The sequence below is a fragment of the Pelophylax lessonae genome (assembly GCF_965119305.1).
Source record: "Pelophylax lessonae genome assembly, chromosome: 4".
NCBI lineage: Eukaryota > Metazoa > Chordata > Amphibia > Anura > Ranidae > Pelophylax > Pelophylax lessonae.
Genome location: NC_138771.1, coordinates 465,394,682 through 465,419,410, shown reverse-complemented (window position 1 = coordinate 465,419,410; position 24,729 = coordinate 465,394,682). Strand labels below are relative to the sequence as shown.

The window sequence follows — 24,729 nt, the reverse complement described above, 5'->3', positions numbered from 1 at the left end:
ACACGGAGCAGAGGGGGGGGGGCGTCTGGAGAGGCACAAGCCCAGCTCCCTGAGTGTGATTGGAGATCGGCTCCTGATCTTCTTCAAGCAGAAATCAGCTGGAGGGGCGGAGACCGGAGGGCAGTGAGCGCCGAGCTGGATCCCCAGGATTCTATGGAGGGCACTTCTGGCGCCCCGACTATTCTAATGTGCGCTCTAGACAAGTGGTGTGTGCTGCCTGGGGCTCGCTTGCTGTAGCGCTCAGGCGGCACAGCATGAGGAGTGCCACACCGGCCGGTCCACTACTGATTCGGGGTGCAGAATGGCGGCGCCCCCTGTTAAGCTGCGCCCTAGGCAGCTGCCTTAGTCGCCTTACTGGTAGCGCCGGCCCTGCACATAATTGTGAAGTGGAAGAAAAATGATAAATGGTTTTCAACATTTTTTACAAATAAATCTGTGAAAAGTGTGGCGTGCATTTATATTCAGCCCTCCTGAGTCAATACTTTGTAGAACCACCATTTGCTGCAATTACAGCTGCAAGTCTTTTTGGGGATGTCTCTACCAGCTTTGCACATCTAGAGAGTGACATTTTTGCCCATTCTTCTTTGCAAAATAGCTCAAGCTCTGTCAGATTGGATGGAGAGCGCCTGTGAACAGGAATTTTCAAGTCTTGCCACAGATTCTCAATTAGATTTAGGTCTGGACTTTGACTGGGCCATTCTAACACATGAATATGCTTTGATCCAAACCATTCCATTGTAGCTCTGGCTGTATGTTTAGGGTCGTTGTCCTGCTGGAAGGTGAACCTCCACCCCAGTCTCACGTTTTTTGCAGACTCTAACAGGTTTTCTTCTAAGATTGCTCTGTGTTTTCCATCTATCTTCCCATCAACTCTGATCAGCGTCCCTGTCCCTGCTAAAGAAAAGCATCCCCACAACATGATGCTGCCACCACAGTGGGGATGATGTGTTCAGGTTGTTGTGCTGTGTTAGTTTTCCACCACACATAGCGTTTTGCTTTTAGGCAAAAAAAAAGTTAAATTTTGTTCTCATCTAACCAGAGCACCTTCTTTCACATACGGTATTTCCTGTGTCCCCCCACATGGCTTCTTGCAAACTGCAAACAGGACTTCTTATGGCTTTCTTTCAGCAATGGCTTTCTTCTTGTCACTCTTCCATAAAGGCCAGACTTGTGGAGTGCAAGACTAATAGTTGTCCTGTGGACAGATTCTCTCACCTGAGCTGTGGATCTTGGCAGCTCCTCTAGAGTTACAATGGGGCTCTTGGCTGCTTCTCTGATTAATGCTCTCCTTGTCAGTTTAGGTGGACGGCCATATCTTGATAGGTTTGCAGTTGTGCCATACCCTTTCCATTTTCCGATGATGGATTGAACAGTATTTTGTGAGATGTTCAAAGCTTGGGATATTTTTTTATAACCTAACCCTGCTTTTAACTTCATGATGCTGTTTGTTCACTAAAGTTCCCTAACAAACCTCCAAGGGCTTCACAGAACAGCTGTATTTATACTGAGATCAAATTACATACAGGTGGACTCTATTTACTAGTTAGGTGACTTGTGAAGGCAATTGGTTCCACTAGATTTTAGTTAGGGGTGTCAGAGTAAAGGGGGCTGAATACAAATGCACACCATACTTTTCAGATATTTATTTGTAAAAAATTATGAAAACCATTCATTATTTTCCTTCCACTTCACAATTATGTGCCACTTTGTTTTGGTCTATCACTTAAAATCCCAATAAAATACATTTACGTTTTCAATTTAACATGACAAAATGTGGACAATTCCAAGGCACTTTATGTTGTTTACTGACTCATATACCTGTGAATATTTTGAAACATTGTATTTAAAGCAGACCTCTGAGTAGCTTCACAAGCCCCCATGAATACATTCCTGACAAGATATAGAAACAGTGGGGTTGATGTAAAGTGTTTGCTACCCTAAAACTTCATATTCCTAATATGTGCCTGCTGTACCATGTACTTGTATGAGAAATGATCCTATTCTTTTTGTATTGCTTCCTTTGTGTGAAAACCCTGCTGTTCCTGCCAGCCCCTCTGCTTTCCTATTAAAAACTGACCACACTAAGTAGGAGAGCACATCGTGGTCAGTTCTCTAGCTATGCTGGGAACTCAGCCTTCTCAGACTTGTCCCGACAACCCCCTGCTGCACAGCCTTTCATTGGGAAGCTCAGTGCCCTCCTGTGTCTCCTCCCCCCAGCTCTTATGCAGCTGAGGGAATGTGATCACTTACAAAAAAGGAGACAAAAGGTTCCTATGTTTTTTGAAATCTATGCACAAATGTTTTGCCTTTCTTTTAACCACTTGCCGACTGCCAACAGTAATCCTACTGCAGCAGTGTGGCTCCCCTGGGTCCAGCGACGTACAATTACGTCGCTGGACTCCTAGTGGTCTCGGCGGCGCATGCGCGCCACGGGTGGCTCGCTTCCGCTGTGTTTAGACACAGTGGGAGTCGGTCCAGAGGAGGAGAGGCGGAGATCGCCGCCTCTCTTCCCCGATCATTGGGGAAAGTGTGTGAAGACCTGCCTGCTTATGTAAGCAAAGCAGGCAGATCTTCTCTGTGACAGACAGGGATAGATCACACGATTCAGCATAGCTGAACCTGCAATCTCTGTTTGTGTCACTGAACCTCCACCCCACCCCCACCCCCACACGTCAGTAAGCATGAGGCATGCTTTTAGCCCTTTGATCACCCATAGGGTTAACCCCTTCCCTGCCAGTGTCATTATTAAAGTAACAGTGCATATTTATAGCACTGGTTACTGTAGTAATGTCACTGGACCCCCCAAAAGTGTCAAAAATGTCAGTTAAGGGTCCGATCTGTCCGCCGCAATGTAACAGATCGCCGCCATTACTAGTAAAAAACAAACAATGACATAAATACATGTTCCCGTAGATAATAAACGCAATAACTTTTGCGCAAACCAAACAAAATACGCTTATTTTGATTTTTTTTACCAAAAATATGTAGCAGAAAACAAATTGGCCTAAAATGTTAAAAAATGTTGATTTTTACAATTTTCTTTTGTTAATGTTATATAGCAGAATGTGAAAAATATTGTTTTTTTTTTTCAAAATTAACGCTTTTTTGTTGTTTATAGCGCAAAAATTTAAAATCGCACAGGTAATAAAATACCCCCAAAAGAAAGCTCTATTTGTGGGAAAAAAAGGAGGTCAATTTTATTTGGGTACAGCGTAACATGACCGCGCAATTCTTCTTTAAAATAACGCAGTGTCGAATCGCAAAATAGGGCCTGGTCAGGAAGGGGGTCAAATCTTCCGGTCTTAAAGTGGTTAAACTGAATGGGTTGTTTTACTTGTTTCACAAGGTGATCGTTTACAATCACTTTATTAAACTGGAGAGTGCAAAATCTGGTGCAACTATGCCCAGAATCCAATCAGCTTCCAGGTTTTATTATAAAAGCTTAATTAACCACTCGCAGTTATACGGTGGCAAGTCAGTAGGTTCTAACGAATCGCCGTACCTGTATGGCAGTCCGCAGGAGCAATCCTGGGGGCTTGTGCGCACCCACTCGCCAGCAGGGAAGCCGATCCACGGGGAGGCGGCCGTGATTGCTGCCGGGCACCCGCAATCGCTCCTCGTGAAAAGAGAACTCTCTCAGGAACTTAATACAGAGCTCCTGTGCTCCTCCTATTTAGGAACACAGGTCTCTGTGTTGATTTTACAAGCCCATCCTCCCCACAGTTGGAAAACACCCCCTAGGCTCACATTTAAGCCTTTTGATCGCCCCTGGGTTAATCCCTTCCCTGCAAGTGTCATTACAGTAACAGTGCATATTTTTAGCACTGATTACTGTAGTAATGTCACTGGTCCCCCCAAAAGTGTCAAAAATGTCAGTTAGGGGTCCAATCTGTCCGCTGCAATGTTGCAGTCCCACTAAAAATCACAGATCGCCGCCATTACTAGTAAAAAATAAATAAATAAGTAAAAATGACATAAATCTTTCCCCTAGTTTGTAGACGCAATAACTTTCAAATTAAAATACGCTTATTGGGATTTTCTTTTACCAAAAATATGTAGCAGAATACAAATTGGCCTAAAATTATGAAAAAAATTAGATTTTTTATTTTTTTTTGGAAATGTTATATAGCAGAGAGTGAAAAATATTGTTTTTTTTTTTGTTTTTTTTCATAATTGTCGTTCTTTTTTTGTTTGTAGCGCAAAAAATAAAAATCGCACAGGTGATCAAAAACCACCAAAAGAAAGCTCTATGTGTGGGAAAAAAGGACATCAATTTTATTTGGGTACAGCATCGCACGACCGTGCATTAAAGTAACGCATGAACCGAATCACAAAAAATGGCCTGGTCATTAAGGGGGAATATCTTCTGGTCCAGAAGTGGTTAAACAAGTTAATGTTAGAAGCTTATTGGCTACCATGCTTTTGCACTCTCCAGTTTTAGTAAAGCAAACTCAATATCATTTATTTTAACCTCCCTGGCGGTCTGATTATGTCAGAATTTTTGTGCTAAAAGCGGTACATTGTTTTGCATGGAAATCTGTTGTTTTATATTTTAGGCCTGTAATTCTTAGGAATAACCCACTTAAATTTGTCCGAAAAAGAGTCTAGTAGACATCCCGGGTATGATAAAGTTTGAAACACGAAATCATAAATTATATTATAATTATAATAAATTTTATTCAATAATATAATCAAACCAAAACACTGAAATGTGTACAAACAAGGGGTGCGATATTACTAGTCAATGTAATAAAGGTTTAGTAAACATCTTGGGTATGAAATATTTTGAAACATGGGATTGCACAAAGTCCGACATCACCATCAGGGCAATAGAATCTGGTTTCTTTTCTTATTTTCCTTCCACTGTCATCTCATTTCGAGCAACAAACAACACACATCCTTGTACATGCTGACTTTTTCTCAGTTAGTAGGATGTAGTCCATGAAGTGACAGGCATTCTGGGTTGACAACGCCAACAGCACGATGTCCAGATCTGTTCACAGCCATTGATGGTGTTTAGTGACTCAGAAAGATTTGTTCGGCAACTTTCCAAATAAAGTCCGCATGAATCACAGGCTTGTCAATCTTTTTTTTTAGCAGAATGTATGCATTCCACAAGCATTGCTCAAGAAGATGTCTGAAGATCTTTTTATAGTATTTTATTTTGCTGCTTCCTCATAGCTGGGTAGAATGTCATTGCTTGGTCAGCTCTGTCGACACCTCCCATGTTGTTGCTGTAGTCTATCACTACTTGTGGCTTCATGACTTCTTTCCCACCTTTCATGCGTATCATAACAGTGGAGGTGTTATGCACTGTACCCATTAGGCACACATCTTTCTTGTCACGCCATTGCAGTGCCATCATTTTGCCTTTTTGCCAGGCAACCATTTCTCCTGTCTTAAGCTTCTTTTTGCCAAACATTGGTGGCATGTGGCACCAGTTAGCCCTTATGGTTCCATAGGCATCAGTTTTGTTGTGCAGTAGAACCTAATAAAGTTCAGGAGATGTATAAAAGTTGTTCGTTGTTACACAATAGCCCTGATTTAGCAATGGCTCAATTAGTGAAAGAACAGAAGATGTTGCCATTCCATAATTACTGTATTTTTCATTAAATTTTGTTCCTTTTCCAGCGTATATCACTGAATTCCAAATGTAGCCAGTTGACGATTCGCATAGCATGTAGGATTTTATGCCAAATCGTGCCCTCTTTGATGCAATGTATTGCACTCAGCTGAGCCTTTCCTTGTTAGACTTTCATCTATGCTGATGTCTCTTTCTGGCACATAGCTCCGTTGGAAAGTCTGAATAATTATTTGATATACTTCCCACTTTTTTTTTTTTAGTTTTGGTGCAGGATGAGTAGTTTCATCAAATTCTTCATTATTTTCAAAGTGGAGATATTTCATTACTAGGTAGAATCTGTACTCTGACATGATCGTGCCAAAGAATGTAATGGCAAGTAATGTATTAGTTGTCAAATTCCACTTCTGCAGGGGTTTCCCCACCACTCCCTGAAGTATTATTAGGCCCAGAAATTTCCAAATGTCATCTTTGGTCAGTGGTTCCCACGTTCTGCATCTTGCAAACCTCCAATGCTTAGCGCATTGTTGCTCTTTGTACCGGTTGGTCTCGGTAACAATTTTTTCAATAACCTCATCGCTCAAGGGGTTGTCATGGTCAACGTCAACTTTCATACCAAGTTCTCCTGTAGATGGGAATCTTGGGGGCGCTGCCTGATCCGTACCCCAGTCAATAGAGCACTAAGTTCGCACATCACTGAGCTCAGTTGCAGAATCGTCTCTGTTGTCACTTTCCGTACCTGATGACGAATTTTCCCACAAATCGCTATCACTCAGTTCTTCAAGTAACTCTGTTTCACTGTCGCTTTTTTCCAGTTCGTCTAAAAGCACTTTAGCGCAAAAAGAACGCTTTTTGGAAGCCATGGTCGTTCTCAATTTTTTCTCAAAGAACTGGAAAAGCACAGGCAAGGCACTGGAAAAGCCACCAGGTGAAATCCTGTGGTAAAATGTCTTGATACAGTGTAACCCGTTAGGATCACAACTTTGTATCATGTCATTTGTTTTATTTACATTTTTGAAATTGCCGTCGGTTGTACTCCCCTGCTTTGCCACGCTTGCAGGGAAGGGAACCCGGAAGACAGGTGCTGGCATCGGCTGAGCACACAGCGGGATCACAGTGTGAGAATGCCTGGTGGACAGTGAGAGGACAGCGGGGGATCGCAGAGGAAGGTGAGTTTTATTGTGGGGTAATCCCGACTGTGGCTCGAGGTTACCGCTTTTGGTACTCTATATTAACCCCGAGCCACACTCGGGAATACCACTAGGGAGGTTAAAAAAGCATTCCTTGAACTCCAGCCCAGGGACTTTGCCTAGGGTGGGATAAAGCCAAAAATCTGCTGCAGGCAGAAGGAAGCATTTTCCCAGTCCCCTCTCCCTCAGTTATCAGACTGCAACATTGTAACTTTGCAGCAAATTATAATGCATGAGGCTGTAGCATGGGCTGATCTGTGTTAGACATTTGTGTGTTAGACAACTTCATGGGTACCCAGATTTACATTAATGTGATATCTCTGTGCTAGTATCCCAGTCCAGGAAGTAGATGCTGACCCTGAATGATATCTAAACAAAGATGGCTCCATCCTTTAGAAAGAAAAGCATTGTCAGGGAGTACAGGTAATAAATACATCTACATTCTTACATTACTTAGTATAAATAAACAAATATACCTCATGCTAGATCAACATAAAAAAAAAGTTGAAAGCATGATATATATAGCAATAAACCTGTATATAAAGCCTGTTTTTGAGTAAAAAACATATTTTTGTCTTTTAGCTGTTAAAATGAAAAAAAATATTTTTTGTTGTTACTTTTTGCTTTTTTTAATTGCAAAAAAACGAAATTAGATTTTCATCCGTGAAGAACACTTACCGGCCTGGAGCGGATTTCTTTGGCATACAGAGGTTTTAAGAATTCCGAATCTCCTTCTAGTCGTAAACCTTTCTCTGTGATTCTGAGATTCCCCATTCCGTCCTAAAACACGAAACACCATCTATAAATTGTAAATCTAGAATTCTCATGTATAAAAGACTTTGTATATCACTAACCTATAAGCCTGAAATGTGGGGCTGATTATAAAACGACACTGTATCACAATGTGTAGTACAGGCCGTCCCCAGGTTACAAACAAGATAGGGTCTGTAGGTTTGTTCTTAAGTTGAATTTGTTGGTAAGTTGGAACAGGTACATTTCTTAAGGGTAGCTCAAGCCAAAAAAATTATTTTTAAGTTTTTTGGATAGCATAGGGAAGGGTTAACACCCCTGTAAAATTTGTTTTGCTGTCTGTGCCCTTGTTCGGAAGATTTCACCTAACTTTCTGTCCCTGTGACATTTGGATTTTGAAAATTGTGGGTTGTTGTGGAAACAAGGATTAGTGATAAAGCTTCAGTGGAGACACCTTTTTCCCAGGATAACTCCTACAGGAGCGAATCTCTCTTCGAAGGGGGAGATTTCCTCTCACTTCCTGTTGTCTCCCTCCGTTTGTAAGTAGGAGTCGTTTGCAAGTCAGATGTTTGTAACCCGGGGACCCCCTGTAGATGTTTTTAGGTATCTTTAATAAATCTATCAACTGAGAGTTTTGGCTGTTTCTGCCACTTTTCATTGCTCTAGAGCCTCCTGTTCCAGGCGGCGGTGGCGGCTTTGGCTTCTTCCCCCTGTCTTCTGCTTGTCCTCCCTCCTCCTCTATGCCCAATGGCATGGCTTCTCTTTTTCAGCCAATCTGGAAACGGGTCTCAAGACCCGCTTCCTGATTGGCCAGGAGGAGGATCCATGTGACAATAGCAAAATTTCATTCGCTATTCTCACCCAACTGGGTGGGCTCGGGTGCAGTGCTCTGCGCCTCGAGCCAACCCTTTTTTTTTTAGTCTGTGAGAGCCTCTGGCTCTAGTCACATGGTTAAAAAAAAAGCCCAATTGAACTCCATGAGTCCGGCACCCTGCATGTAGATTAGGGGGCCGGACGCATGGATAGGGGGGGGTGCCCCTGTGCCCCATATGCACCAGCCGCCACTGAGTCTCAGTCATATAAATAAATAACAAATCCAACAGACACAGTTAGAAACCCTCAAATAAGGCCACAGCAGTTGTGAAGACTATCTCTCTAATAAAGTTCCTAAGAGAAACAAGAAAATATCAGGTGGTTTAATTATCCAGCATCTGCCAAAACTGAATTTTTGTTTTGGGTGGACTGATCCTTTAAGACTGAACATAAAGCGTCCTGCAAAGTACAATCATATTCTCCTATATGTAAACCCAGGAACAAACATGTATTATATCGCAGCACACCAGTTATCAGATTACAATGAATGAAAAGTGTCATCTGGGCTGGTGGCTGCAATGTTCTTTGAAATCTTCAGTCCTCTTCCATCAGATACCCCTGCAACTATGATCTTCTGGTGCTGCGTGGGTTAATACAAGCGGCTGAACCTATCACAGACTTTTGACAGAAGTACTGACTATGCACTCTACTCTATTCATAGAAACTCTAATATTGCTTTCTATGATTGAAAGACAAGAGGATAAATAAAAAGGTCCATCTCCTCCATTCAGAAAGCTATTTTCATTGCAGGAAGTGATAGTACAGCTTTTATGAATAGAACATGGGATGGACGAATGCCTATCACAGATCCAGCCACTTGCATTAACCCCTGGAACACCAGAAGATCACAGCTGCAGGGGTATCTGGGGGTGCAGAGGACTTAAAGTTAAAACTTAAAGTGGTTGTAAAGGCACAAGGTATTTTACCTTGATGCACCCTATGCATGAAGGTAAGAAACCTTCTGTGTGCAGCAGCCCCCCCACCCCACCCCCAATACTCACCTGAGCCCTCTCTCAATCCAGTGATCTCCACAAGAGCCTTGCATCTCTGGGGACTCGCACTTGGCTATTGGCATCCTGCTGCTGTCAATCACAGCCAGTGAGCCAATCAGGAGATGGAGGGGGCCAAACCGCAGCTCCGTGTGTAAACGGATGCTCGGCTCGGGTGCCCCCATAGCAAGCTGCTTGCTGCGGGGGCACCCGACACAAGGGATGAGCCAGGAGCGCCAGCATGGGACCCATGAAGAGGAGAATCTGGGCCACTCTCTGCAAAACCACTGCACAGAGCAGGTAAGTAAACCATGTTTATTATTTTTCTGTTTCAATATTTTTTATTAAAGTGTGTTCATAAAAGAGAATACAAATGTTATGACAAAATGTGCGGATTTTCCACAATGTAAAATACATACAGAATGGGTAGTAGTCCAAAAAATTTTAACACAAAAGAGCATTGCAAAGGCGTTCTTCCAAAGTGAGAAACTTCACAGTCAGTATAGAATGCACCAACAAGGCACATCCCAGGCCTACTGTGCACTAGAGCAGGGACTCCCAAACTATGGCCCTGCAGCTCTTGCAGAACTACATATCCCATGAGGCATTGTAAAACTCTGACATTCACATACATGACTAGGCATGATGGGAATTGTAGTTCCTGAACAACTGGAGGGCCGTAGTTTGAGAATCCCTGCATTGGAGGACAGAGCAACTACATATTACGCTTCCAAACCTAAGGTCAGCTCGTTGACCACAATGGCTTGGAAATATGCCTAGTATAAACTGTATACATTCGTAGAAGGTGACCTATACCTCCAGAGAAGGGAAGCTGCACCCCTCGTGACACAAAAACAGGTCCTCACCCCGAGGTAGCAGTAGTGTCTCTAAATTTAGGGGGAATAGGCGAGAAGACCTAAATGATGTAAAGCAAAGACTGAGAAGAGAAAAGGAAAAAAAAAAGGGGGGCATCTTAAGAGGGAAAGTAGGGTATAGCCCTGCACTCCGAATCCCTCTGTCCTGAATTTATTATTTTAATTTAAAAAAATAAAAAAAGCTTTAAAATCACTTTAAGTCCTATTTCTCAGCAATTATACCTTCCAGTCTTGCTAACACCTAGGAAGGCATCCGTAAGTGTGAGAGAAACATTTACCCCAGCTGGTGGCATAGCACGCCAACTCCATTGTAAAAGGGTCATGACCTTGTACAATGGGACATTAAAGCTTATACCTCCTTATGGCATTCAACATGCCATTAAATAAACAAAGCGCTAGTCCTAGTTTTGTGCTAGTACCTTTTCCTATCTGTCTTTTGACAAATTCCAGAATAAACAGATGAGCAGCCCAGGTTCTGCATCCCTGTGCTACCACTTCATAGCTCTGGGTAGCAGAAGACATGTGGGAACTGCAAAGCAAGGTGAGGCCCTTGCCTCATGATGCTCCTAGTGGATGCCAACTGATACTAACTTCTCACCTAGTCTCGTGGCAGGCTTTGGGTCTTGCTAACTGATCAGTGTGGCTATCTTTCTGTCGTTTGATATATGACATTTTGCGAGTGCCTAGTACTAATACATCATACAATTCCCACTGTACAGATTTTTTCCAGCTCCTCTGCCCATCCTCCATTGACCTGCCTGCCACAGCTGGGAAAATTGTCATTACCAATTTATGAGCCTGAATCTTAATATGTCTTGGTAGAGTGCTGTCATTTATCAGCATTAATGATACTGAGTAATCAGCTTTACTGCACATAACTGCATTTCTTTGTTCCTAGGCTGCCTCAGAGGAAAGCAGTGCCCCAATCACCGAGCATGCGTAGCCTACTAATTGCCTGATGAACATGACATTGATGGTCATGGTATTTATGGATAATTTATGAAGCTGGTTGAGGCAGCATATTTCTACGTACAATAACAAATCTAAATTTACTGTAGAAAATGCTCCTTAGCTGTTTACCCTTTAACATGGGTGGCTGGATATGGTTTCCATGCTTCTGAATGAAAGGGTCACTCTAGCAAGCAATGGTTGGCGGAAAGGAAAGTGCATTGCGAAAACAAACCTAATTTGCATGCTCCAATGTATTGCTAATGTACACACAGAATAAAGTGAATATAGCACAGACCATTGCCATGCATATTCTTTGCAGGTAAGAAAAAAAACAGTCCGATCATGACTGTGCACTCAACTACTATTTAGCAGACATGGGAGTAAGTCACACATGTGCAAGTCACAAGCAAGTCTCAAGTCTTAACCTTCAAGTCTCAAGCAAGTCCCAAGTTACTTTGGCGAAAAGCAAGCAAGTCAAGTCGAGTCCCTGCTAGAAGTCAAGCAAGTCAAGTCAAGTTATTTATTTTGGTCAAGTCACAAATCAAGTCAAAATACTCATCTACCCCAATTTTCACCTTTAAATCAGTTAAAAATCAGTGGTCAAGAAAGGTTTTGTTTTATTTTCAACATTAACAAAACTGCTTAGTGCTTTTTTTCTTGGCATATTAAAGAAACACTTTGAATGCCCAAACAGCTCAAAATCCTTCGTCCGGTCATGTTTCAACACCACAGTCACTAAAAACATGTTAAGTATTTCTATTGTTAAACAGCCAGTGTCCTAAAATCAGAACACACTGAGGTGTTTTAAGTGACTAACAGGCACATTAATTTTGCTTTAACACATCTTGAGAAAATGCAAATATTTAATAACTTAAAGTAAAGTCATTTCGAGTCATATGTCTCAAGTCAAAGTCAAGTCTCAAGTCATGAATACCAAGTCAAAGTCAAGTCGAGTCTTTTATTAATATTAGTCAAGCAAGTCTCAAGTCCTCAAACTGGTGACTTAAGTCTGACTTAAGTCAAGTCATGTGACTCAAGTCCCCCACCTCTGCTATTTAGTCTTACAGCCAACTTTAGTATACCTTAATATCCTGATCGCGCTCACGCACTCAACTACAATTTAGCCTTATGGCTAATGTCTGTATATCTTGGTCCAAGATCTGTCAGTCTGCACCTCTATCTCCTCCCATTATATAGTTTATAATATTTTTATTCACTTCCTGTTCTGGTGCCAGGCAAAGTGAGGGAATACCTCCCAATGGGGGACATAAATGGGGACATAAACAGCAAAAAAAAAAAGCCCAAAAGAGCTTGAGCAGTTGAGAACCAGCATGTGTTATCAGCATGCCACTGAAGAGTCCACAGCAAGTAGAATATCTTCCTTAGACCTAATAAGTAAAGCTTTTTAAGGGAGCATTTAGAAATATTCAATTATTGTTTCAAGTTCTTGCTCAAAGAGTAAGGGCACAAAAAGTGTACATCTCCTAATACATGCAAATTTCCTCATGTTTCATCCCTTTAATAACCACTTAAGCCCCGGAGGATTTGGCTGCTAAATGACCAGGGGGTATTTTGCGATTCGGCACTGCGTGATTTTAACGGACAATTGCGCGGTCTTGCGACGCTGTACCTAAACTAATTTGACGTCCTTTTTTTCCCATAAACAGAGCTTTCTTTTGGTGGTATTTGATCACCTGTGCGCTTTTTACTTTTTGCGCTATAAACAAAAAAAGAGCGTAAATTTTGCAAAAATAACAATATTTTTCACATTTTTTTTATATGAAATTCCCCCCAAAAAAAATCCACATTTTTTAACATTTTCGGCCAATTTGTTTTATGCTACATATGTTTGGTAAAAAAAATCGCAAAAAGCGTATTTTTATTGGTTTGCGCAAAAGTTATCGCGTTTACTAACAAAGGGAAAGATTTTTGTCATTTTTGTTGTTTTTTTTTAACGCGTAATGGCGGCGATCTGCAATTTTTTTTGCGGTACTGCGACATTGTGGCGGACAGATCGGACCCTTGACTGACATTTTTGACACTTTTGGGGTTACCAGTGACATTTCTACAGTAATCAGTGCTATACATATGCACTGTTACTGTAAAAATACACTGGTAGTGAAGGGGTTAACTTTATTTGAGAGGGAGGGGCTGTGTGTGTCCCTAGGGGCGTGATTCTTACTGTGATTGGCTGTGGCTTGAGGTGTAAGGACACTGATCAACGGTTCTAAATAGTAGAACCGTGTGATCAGTGTTTTTACACCGAGGAGAATGACAGGCAGCTTGTTTACACAAGCCGCCTGACTTTCTCCCTCTCCCCCGATGATCGCCGAGTGACCGGCGGACATCGGGTCCGCCGGTCACACGCGCGGGGGGGTCCGTGACCACGCGGGAGTGGGAGCGCGCCTCCGCGGGCGCGCGCTCGCTCCCCAGACCCTCCCAGGCTAGTGACGTTAATTAACGTCACTCTGCCTGGCCGGGGCTGACCGCCGCAGTAAATTTACTTGCGGCGGTCGGCAAGCGGTTAAGATGGCTGAGAAGAAAAATAACCGTTGATCTGCTAGAAATACAGCAAGCTTTTATTTTCCTGTTTGGGCTGACAACACGGTGCTTTTGCTGAACTGAAATACCAACCAATGGTATCAGACCTGCCTGTTGGACTACAGAACTCTGTCAATTCCCTCATCTCTCTGTCCCACTCCACATGCATACCCTGATCTTTTTCCTATCAAAACAACATTGCAGCCTTGACTCCCAAGAACCTGCCCACACACTGTATAAAGGGCTCCTGGAAGATGTAGATCTAAACCCAGAGCAGTTACCACTGCCCGAAGTCTGATGATGTCACATGGAGTAATAAAGATATTTATCATTGCAGAAACAAGGTAAAAAAAATGCTGGGATGTAATATACAGGAGGAGGGGAAGATTCGGGAGAAATAAAGATAATGGCTAGTCATTGAGTAGTTGTCTTTAATGCAAAGCTAATATTTAGAGATTGCTAGTTCTTTATCTAGTTTCCCACTGTTTGTACAAGTTGCGGTTAGTGAGACTCTTTAACCTTACCGCCCCGGCTAATGAAAGACTAATCTATAAGCAACATTTGATAAGTAAGTTTGGTAATCAATAACTACTCCCAGAGTTGTTATTGAACACTCATCCTCGCAAATACAATTTCTCGGTCTCAGGTGTGCAAGCTTTCATGAAATCCCTGCAAATGAATTCCCATCACAATTGGATATAACGTCTTTTCCCTTATTCCAGTTATATCTGCGGAGCAGAAACAATAAGTGAGCTTGCACTTTTTTCCTATAGACTTGTAAAATATTATATGCTTTGCCTTGGACCAATTTTTTTCTAAGTGCATTAGGTGTACTGCAGAGAGAAAAGCAGGGTTCGTTGATTATAGACTGTTGATGCCTCGACTATTAGGGTTCTTTGAAAAGGTTGACTTTAAACGTTTTTTGTAGACATTTTAGCTTTATAAAAAGAGCTTTATTTTTCTTTTCGATAAGTGGAAACCACAAATCTGAAATACTGAATTGGTTCCTAACGTTTACCTCAAAGACACACATTATTTTGCTTTTTGGTTCCCGCAGGAAACAATAAACTATATCCAAAAAATAGGTCTCTTAGGCAGTAATTTGTTTTGCAGATTGCTTTACAGATCCAAAATATTACATCATGGGTTCAGCAAGAGACATGCAGCCTACTCTTTATTAGATAGAGCTCATTCAGCTATAGAATAGTGTGGTGCTAAACTTGCTCCTTCTAATTAGCGTTCACAAGACAATACAAGAGGTGGCCGATTTGCAATACTCTGTGTCATCTGTAAACAATACTCCGAACCAGTTGTTCATGTGTTCTATGTGTTTCTTTGTCCACGTACAAGTGAGGGTACTAGTCAGACACAACTTAATGATACTAGTATTCGCGATATATACGGTGCGTGTTCTTTGTATTTTGGTTTCCATAAGTGATGTTAATGCTTGAGTTAAAGTATACCTCTGGCTTGCCTTTGATAGGCAAAGCAAATATGATCACTTTAAAAGTGGAAACAGCTCCATTTGATCTTTTCTTCACTCCCCCGCCAATATATTCACTTCTGGGAGCAAGGAAAGAAAGACTTGTGTAAGGTCCAAACGGAGCAAAACTAGAGCTTGCACAAGGCTTTGGACTGTATATTACATCCCAGCATGTGTCAGTGCTGGGCCAATCAGCAAGAACCAAGGCTGTCACATGGGAGAAAAGCTAGTCGCATAATTTACAATAAGCAAAAGTACTACTTTTTCACTTTAGTCCAGATTTCAAAGGGAGCTGCAAAGTAAAAATGAGAATATGCTGAAGGGATAGGGCATTAAAGTGAACCTGTCGCTTTGCCCTGCATAACAAACATGTATTCATTTTAAGTAAATTGCTAAAACTGCCATTTAATGCCCAGCACCAGAACAATTTGAGCAGCAGGCGATGCCCCTTCTCATGGTAGTTTGGCACCTTGTCCAGTATCCTTTAAAAGGAACAGTAGTGACGCTGGCAGAGGTTAGAGTTCCTAATTTTGTAGTTGTGTCATCAGGGCCGGCCCTACCATGGGTCCCGCTGGGTCCATTGGACCCAGGCAGCACTTGGAGATAGGCAGCAAATTGACTCCAAAGATTTTTTTTTTCCAGCAGTTTTGTGTGTCATCAGTTTGTGGCGCATTACAGGCGGCATTTCCCTATCTCATACTGCCGCCTGTAGTGCAAACTGATGAGTATGAGAAGGCGGAGTGTCTACTCCAGGGAATGTCCCTCATCTGATCGTAGTGTGCGCAATGACATTAGACATCAGCGCACTCCATCTCATGCAGGGCAGGCTGGATCTTCTAGGGCAGTGGGCGTGGCAGACACAGGAGAGACATAAGGAGTGAGGACAGACAGTGGGTGTTTGGTGGATCGGTCCACTGGTGAGTTATGGAAGACTATAACAGTATATATAATATTTTCAACATTTTATATTTATATAAAATAATGGATGTGGGGGTTTTTGTTGGCTGTGATTTTTTTTTTTGATTTTTTTTTTTAAGGGGTGGGGGGGAGCAGCATTTTATTCTTGGACCCAGGCAGCACAATGTCTTGGGCCAGCCCTGTGTGTCATTAGGCATTCCAAACCCAGAACACCAGTCTTGTTTCCTGCTGTGGATCGTCCAATCAAACATTAAGAGATAGAACACAAGGCAAGTGCTAATTATTATTGAGAAGGCAAGACTAATAGACTGTATAGGTGTGTGCAGCCCATTGCATTAGGGGTGCATCCCAAAACCCAAACACACATGCCTTTTCCTGCAGCCTCAGCTGCACTGGACAGTGGCTGAATGTGAAGTGCTCTGTGCTGAGTGACTTCCTGTTAATTCACAAACTGAAGCATAGTAAACACTTACTTAGTAAGTTAAACACTTTACTATGCTCCAGCTATGAATGAACACACAGTGAGTGTGTTCACTATGTTCATTTAGAAAAGGAATGGGCCAGCACATGACTAGCCCCTTCCCCTGCTCTCCATCCAAAAACATCCTTGTTTCAGCCAGGGGGAGAGGAGAAGAAGGAAGCCAGCAGCACTACGGGGGGGCGCAACACAGGGGGGATGCCCGGGCAATAGGGGAGTTTGGCCCTGCACAGAGTGATTACGTTGCGCCCAGGCCCTGCTGGCATGCCTATGAGAGACAGGCTGTCTATCACTTGTGCTGTTGTGAACCTGCCTACTTCTGCAGCAACTACTGACAGAACAGCTGAAAACTTTTACCACTTGTTAAATGGTTTACAGCATACTTTTCTCTATACCTTTAGTATGTTACATAGAATTTCAGAAATTGGCAGCTGTTTTCCTGTCACTCAGCAATTCCTTATTTCCAATAAGCTTTCATTTTTTTAAGTATATGGGTAACATTTTTCCAGATAACAGGTCACAAACTATTCTTTATTGGAACCTCAATTCAAACACAAATATAATAATTTAAAATCTGTCTGCAGCTTTCATATTGTTTGCTCAATTCAAGGAATTTTGTGTTCTACACATTCAATACGCAGCTGTATTATTATGGCAAACCCGCCACTGCGTCTAATAAAAAAGGGTCTGTGTACTCTCAGTGGTGACGCCTTGCAGGAATTTGAGGGGGATAATATATTATGAGCTGCTCACAGAAAATGGTGAAAAACAAATGTATGCGTTCTTTGATGAATGGACAAAGAGGAGCCTTTGAACTGTACTTTTTGCACCACACTCATAAACCATGAATATCAGCTTGTCAGTAATTGGCCACTTGTAATATAACACTAAAGACACAGAAGATTGATCTTCAAACTGTAGTAAACAAGCCATTTTATAACAGATTAACCAGGATTATCGGACCAGTCCATATGTACATACAGTAAATGACTCTACCATTACACATTGATATAATATCCTCTAAAGCAGCTTTTTCCAACCAGGGTGCCTTCAGGTTTCTTCAGGGGTGTCTTGGCAAAATGCCTAAAAATTTGCCCAAAAATTGGCAAGTGGTTAATGTTGGGTGTACTACTTGTGCAGATGTTGCTGCATTATGTAAAACTATTTGTTTAGATATTTTTCATTTTAGAATGGGCTGCCTTGAGATTATGCATAAATTGAAAGGGTGCCTTGACTGAAAAAAGGTTGAGAAACACTTCTCCTATAGGCAGGTCTACCCTCACTTCACAGGGCAACCTATCATGGCCTAACACTCCTAATACCTCCCATCCCCATCTTATAATTTTTATAACCAATCTGCTCAATAGTCTTGTCAAAATATACCCCCTCATAAAATTCTAGCTTGCTGCTGCCCTTCCTCCACTACATACACTATATTACCAAAAGTATTTGGACACCTGCCTTTACCCACACATGAACTTTAATTGCATCCCAGTCTTAGTCCTTAGGCTCCAATATTGAGTTGGCCCACCCTTTGCAGCTATAACAGCCTCAACACTTCTGGGAAGGCTGTCCACAAGGTTTAGGAGTGTATTTATGGGAGCGTTTGACCATTGTTTCAGAAGTGCATTTGTGGAGTCAGGCACTGTAGTTTGTTGAGAAGACTTGGCTCCCATTCTCCGCTCTAATTCACCCCAAAGGTGTTATATCGGCTTGAGGTCAGGCCAGTCAAGTTGCTCCACCCCGAACTTGCTCATCCATGTTTTTAAGAACCTAGCTTTGTGCATTGGTGCACAGTCATGTTGGAACATTATGACGTATCAGCCCGCACTGCTGAAGTGCTTGTCTTGTAAGTTGCTGACTTTTAAATACATTTTTTGGATCTCAAATGGAGAGCACTAGATTTGTCTTTTTATCTTTCTAATGTACTTATGACATAATACTGATTGAGATCAATTCCTTGATAAGCCTGCCTAAGAGTATACAGCTAAAGATTTCCATCAGACCGCTATTATCCCCAGAGGGGAACTGCTTATTCTGACTGCTGGTGAGACAGGGGTCATAAAGTAAGGTGAGAAGCTTAATTGCACGGGTGGCGGAAAAGCACCGAGCACTGAATTTGTGTTTATAAGCACTCAAGGTGGATGCTAGTGTGTCAATTCTGACTCAACCTATATATTTTAGGACTCTGCGGAGGCCAGTCAAGTTCCTCCACCCCAAACTTTCTCATCCATTTCTTTATGGTCCTTGCTTTGTGCACTAGTCCAAATAATTTGGTGGAGGGGGGATCATGGTGTGGGATTGTTTTACAGGAGTTGGGGTTGGCCCCTTAGTTCCAGTGAAGGGAACGCTTAAGACGTCAGCATACCAAGACATTTTGGACAATATCATGCTCCCAACTTTGAGAGAACAGTTTGGGGTCGGCCCTTCCTGTTCCAACATTACTGGAAACATGGAAGAATGGTCAAACATTCCTATAGACACATTACTAAACCCTGTGGACAGCCTTCCCAGAAATGTTGAAGCTATTATAGCTGCAAAGGGTGGGCCAAGTCAATATTGAAACCTACAGACTAAGACTGGGATGCCATTAAAGTTCATGTGCGAGTAAAGGCAGGCGTCCCAATACTTTTGGTAATAAAGCGTACTTTCACCGAACCTGTAAAACTTTGAAATTCAGGTCCATTGCTTAGGCCAGGGATCTCCAAACTACGGCCCTCCAGCTGTTGCGGAACTATGTGTCCCATGAGGCATTGTAAAACTCTGACATTCACAGACATGACTAGGCATGATGGGAATTGTAGTTCCTGAACAACTGGAGGGCCATAGTTTAGAGACTGCTGGCTTAGGCCCATGTACTGTAATACTTTTGACTTTTTTACTTTTTTGAGGCCTCCAAACTTCACTTTAGCAGGTTTTGTGTATTGTGGCCCACAGGCTTAGTCCCTAGGCAGGTCCTGTACCACAGTGAGCTCCAACATGGAGACTCTACCAGTAAGTGAGGTGTATAAAGAATTATCACTCACTACCAGAAACTCCGTCACCTGCCACCCTCACCGCTACAACTGCCAACTTGCTGCTTCTCCTTAGGGCTAAACCCTAATGCACCAGCTAACATAAAGAAACATTTCACAGTGTAACATAACAGACTACATACCACCTCCAAATGAATGTACGGATAGGCAGTAGCCTGGAAGTGACAGGGGAGAGAGAGATGTAGAGGGGCCCCTGGAAAGAGAACAGGCATGTAGTGCCAAATCTGCTGGTCAGCAGTCATGAACATAAAAATAATAGGTCTCAGTGAGAACTACGGATACATAGACGCAAATCAACAAGAACTACGAACTTTAATGAAAATAGACCCTATTACTAAAACTTCATATAAACCTTAAACTGTTAATGTCATTTTAAAATGAATTAATTTTTTTTTTTAAATTTGCAGCATTTATTAGGCATTTCCTGTTATAGGGTGCAGCTTTCATTTAAATAATGCCTGGTTACTCTATCTAGAGAAAAACTGGTATACCAACAAAGAAACGTAAAATTTGGGACATGTGGCTTGTTACACTGGGTTTAGCCCCACCTTCACTTATTCTGAATAGATTGTTATGGTGTTGACCTCTTCCCTGGGTGGTGTGCCTTGTATGCAGATGTTAGTGTAATGGCCACCTCCCCTTGGGATCCATCCACCCGAAAACTAGATGTGATGGAGATGCCTGCATTAAAGGCACGAGCAAGTTGGATTGATACATTTATTACTATATTGATATCAAATGGTCATGGAGAGCATTGTAATTAGTTTATTCCTTATCTTAAGATGATCTGTGCCTTAAGTGGCTGATAGGATGACAACTGCATGATGTTGTCCATATATTGCTCACGTTATTTAAATATATCACTGCTCTGTACTACTGTTTTCTTTTTTTTTTTCACTTTTCTCTTTTCATGTGAGCTACAAATTGATCTTCCGTGGCAGTTGTAAGTTGTCATGAAAAGTTGTTTTGTTTGTGTGTCTTTCAAATAACGAAACGCAATAAAAAGTATCATGGTTGTCCATGGTGTGGGGGAAAGGGGAAGAGAGGGGATTTAAGTGACTATGAACATGGCATGGTTGTTGGTGCCAGACAGGCTTGTCTGAGTATTTCATAAACTGCTGATCTACTGGGATTTTCACACACAACCATCTCTAGGATTTACAGAGAATGGTCTGAAAAAGAGAAAATATCCAGTCAGCGGCAGTTGTGTGGATGAAAAGGCCTTGTTGATGTCAGAGGAGAATGGGCAAACTGGTTGGAAATGATAGAAAGGCAAAAGCAACTCAAATAACCACTCATTAAAACCAAGGTATGCAGAATACTATCTCTGAATGCACAACACATCGAACCTCGAAGCAGATGGGCTTAAGTAGCAGAAGACCATACCGTGTGCCACTTCTGTCAGCTAATAACAGGAAACTGAGGCTGCAATTTACACAGGCTCACCAAAATTGGACAAAAGAATATTTGAAAACTGTTGCCTGGTCTAAAGAGTCTTGATTTCAGCTGCAACATTTAGATGGTAGGGTCAGAATTTGATGTAAACAACATAAAAGCATGGATTCATCCTGCCTTGTATCAATGGTTCAGGCTGGTGCTGTAATGGTGTGGGGGATACTTTCTTGGCACACTTTGGGCCCCTTAGTACCAATCGAGCATCGTTTAAACGAACAGGAGATTCACATCATGAATGTGCAGCCGACAAATCTGCAGCAACTGTGTGATGATTTTATGTTAATATGGGCTTTCACTCTGCCCTCCCACATACCCCCAATTGTAGGATGCGTTTAATTCCAATTTGAGGAGAAAAGAATTAACCTATAAATATAGGGAAAGCCCTAAAAAATTCCACAAAACTTGGGACCCGTGGTTATCATTTACATAATCCACATTCACTTCCTCGAATGACCTTTTGGCTTACATGTGTGTGATGTTTCTCTGATGGGTTCATGGTCTCTAGTAATGTTAAAATTTATGCCCTAAGTTATTCTGAGGAACACCCCTGTTTATTTTTGGAACATACGAATTGTTTGCGCTATTATACCTTACTGGAGCGTATATTAGTAAACTGAATTGCACAATGTAAAGCTAAATCTCTCCTCTTTATTATGTTATTACCATGCTTTGCTTATGTACCTTTAGTTTTTTCGCCCTGCAGGTGTAATTATTATTCTTTTTTAATGTATTTATAACTTTGAAACAAATTCTTTAATAAAAATGTCCCTGATTTAAAAAAAAAAAAAATAATGCCTAGTAATGCTTTAAAAGTCTTTGTTTAGAAATTTCCTGTTATAGGGTGACAACAGTCTATCCCTGTCTCCCAATTGTGCATCAGTATAGTCACTCTGACATATGTCACATGTTTCAGATGAAGTGGTTGTTTCAATATAAATTATGAAGGCAAGGTCAGGTCCACTGTTGCCACCTTCGGGAAAAATATTACACAGTCATTATGGGAGTGTGTGCATTTAGACAGGAAGAGGCTGCAAGGAGGCTACAGGGGTTCAACAGCACTGAGATGCAACAAAGAAAAAAAAAGTGTTTTAGTTAAAGTGTATGCAATGTAAAGGTATACATTTGGGATACAGTAGGGAAAGGCTAGACCATTTCTCAGAATTTTATTGGATCTGTGAGATTTACCCTTCCTATCTGTTTTGGTGACCATAGTCACTGAGACAGAAAGTTGTCATCACAGCAACAAGGTAAGGGGAAAGCGGCCAATGGGTACACTTGTTCCTATGACAACGATCTAATAGCTATTTGCTGTGGATACATTTCTTTCCATTTCCTGTTGGGTTTCCAGGACAAGGATCCAAGAAAAAAAGGTTTGTGAGACAGGACTCAATAAGCTGTGGCTCCACATCCCCAAGTTTAATGGGAAAAATGGCGATATGGGATAAGTGGCTGCCTTCAAAGTCCTATACGTTCTTTTCCTTTTTTTTCCAGGACAAGAATTGAGGGGAAATATCCCCAGCAGGACAAAGAAAGCAAAAAATAATATGGTAGGGGTTTACCCCTTCCTTACAACATCCAAAACTGAAAAAAAAGTAACATACCCTTTAAAAAATAAAGGGCTTTTTTTTATAATACACAGTGCTTTAGCAAGCTAAAAGTTATTCACTTAGGGTTTAGATCTTCTTCAAATTATAACTAAAGCCAAAGACTTGATGGTATGGCTGCTCTCTCGCTGACATCATCATGTACAATGCATGGCCAGCAGTCCTGCATTGTACACAAGGGCGCGGAGTGCCCACCCACATTCTAAAGCTGGAGCATGGGAGACCACTGGCTGTCGGAGGAGTGAAAAAGAAGGTAATTATTACTCTCTGCTATATTCCCACAGGTTAAACAACAATTAGAACCTCACCAAAGAAGGGGTCTTTGCTAGCTGTCTAGAGTTTACCTTTAAACAACGTATTAAAATAAAAGTCAAATACAACATTTTAAAAAAACAACAAGGTTTCAGACTGAATACAAGCAGTCTTTGAAATGGAAAACATCAACAGGGACACATATGCAAATCCCGCTTCTCTTCCTGTAAATCTGTAAACAGTTACAAAGTCGGGTTTCTTTTCCAGAACACAGACCGAATGACTTTAATTATTTTGTTTCTTTTCCCCAAGTGATTTATTAGCTTTATATTTTATCAACATACATTGCTGTCATGCTAAATGCAGATTTTATTTTTTTATTTTTTTCTAACCTGTGCAGATGGCATTTTCGAACACGGCTTTGCCGGCCTGCCATCCCCCAGATGCTGTGAAACATCTGACAGGTCATAAAAGCTAACAAAATAGCTGTCATTATTTCCTATTAGGCTCCGTACCACTTCTTTATCCGTCTAGACAGGTGGAGAGAGGAGGTGATCCCAGAGGTGCTGGAATTTGGATTAAAAGCTTTCGCGGACAAGGTGTGTGTTTGTGAACTTGTCAGTGTGTGCTGGTGCTGGTGGTGGAGAAACTACAAAGAAATCAATAGTAAAACTGCTAAAGCAATGCAATGAATACTAAGCCGGAGAATGAAACAGAAGAGCTGGGTCCTCCGTAGGTGCAGGTTGAAGAAACCAGAATCCAAAAATGAACTCGATTTCTCTGCCTCTAGCAAAGAAAACCTGAAAGATTCCCTGTGTCTTGATGTCAGGTTTTGAAGATCACAGCCTAACATGAAAAGGGCCTGCTATGGTCATGAAAATATTTTAGGAGGGATGAGTTCCGGCACAAACCCTTGAATTGGCTGTGAATCTCACTATGTAATGAGCTGGGTACAGGTCCAAATTGGCAGAATATATTAGTGTTAACTGTCATAAAAATCCCAAAAGTGGCAATAGAAGAGGTATTACATTTACTGTATTTTCTGGCGTGTAAGACTACTTTTGAACCTCAAAAAAATCCCCCAAAAATGGGGGGTCATCTTTAACGCAGAGTATAATATCTCCAAGGTAACCTAAGTATAAGTATTACCGGTAGATGTAATCTCTCAAGACGCTGGCTGTGTGGAAATCCTGTACCGGTATACCGTATGTACCGTAGCTTCGGCTACATACAGTGTACTGCGCTGAGCCAATCAAGGAGAGCGATGTATTTTATTATTGAATGCAAAGCCTGCTTGGATTGGCGGAGTAACATCAGCCCGCCTCTCTGACTCTGCCAATCCGAGCAGGCTTTGCATTCAATAATAGAATACATCGCTCACTGTGATTGGCTCAGCACAGTATACTGTATGTAGCCGAAGCTACGGTACATACGGTATACCGGTACAGGATTCCCGCACAGCCAGCGTTTTGAGAGATTGCATCTACTGGTAATACTTATACTTAGGGTACCTTGGAGATCTATGAGAAATCTGATGTTTTTTAATGGTGTTGCCTTGCTTCGGAAGGGGGGTAGTCTTATACGGCGAGTATAGCCCAAAACCTATGTTTTAACTTGAAAATAAGGAGGGTCGACTTATACGCCCAGTCGTCTTATATGCCGGAAAATACGGTACTTCTCTGGTGAACCTTTTCCCCCATCTTCACTATCCTAGAGAGCTATAACTTTCATCAGAATCTCCAGCATTCAACATT

The 24,729-nt window shown here is 41.7% G+C and overlaps 1 protein-coding gene across 5 annotated transcripts in view; it reads right to left on the bottom strand.

Annotated features, from left to right (window-relative positions):
- SGCD (sarcoglycan delta) overlaps positions 1–24,729 on the bottom strand; it is a gene marked incomplete at its 5' end in the record, with an annotated part of 1,184,416 nt that overhangs the window by 150,457 nt on the left and 1,009,230 nt on the right. For all 5 annotated transcript variants that reach the window (XM_082254622.1, XM_082254623.1, XM_082254621.1 and 2 more), the window contains one exon: positions 7,450–7,551. In XM_082254622.1, the coding sequence (XP_082110748.1) occupies positions 7,450–7,551 (102 nt within the window). The remainder of the gene's footprint in view (positions 1–7,449; positions 7,552–24,729) is intronic.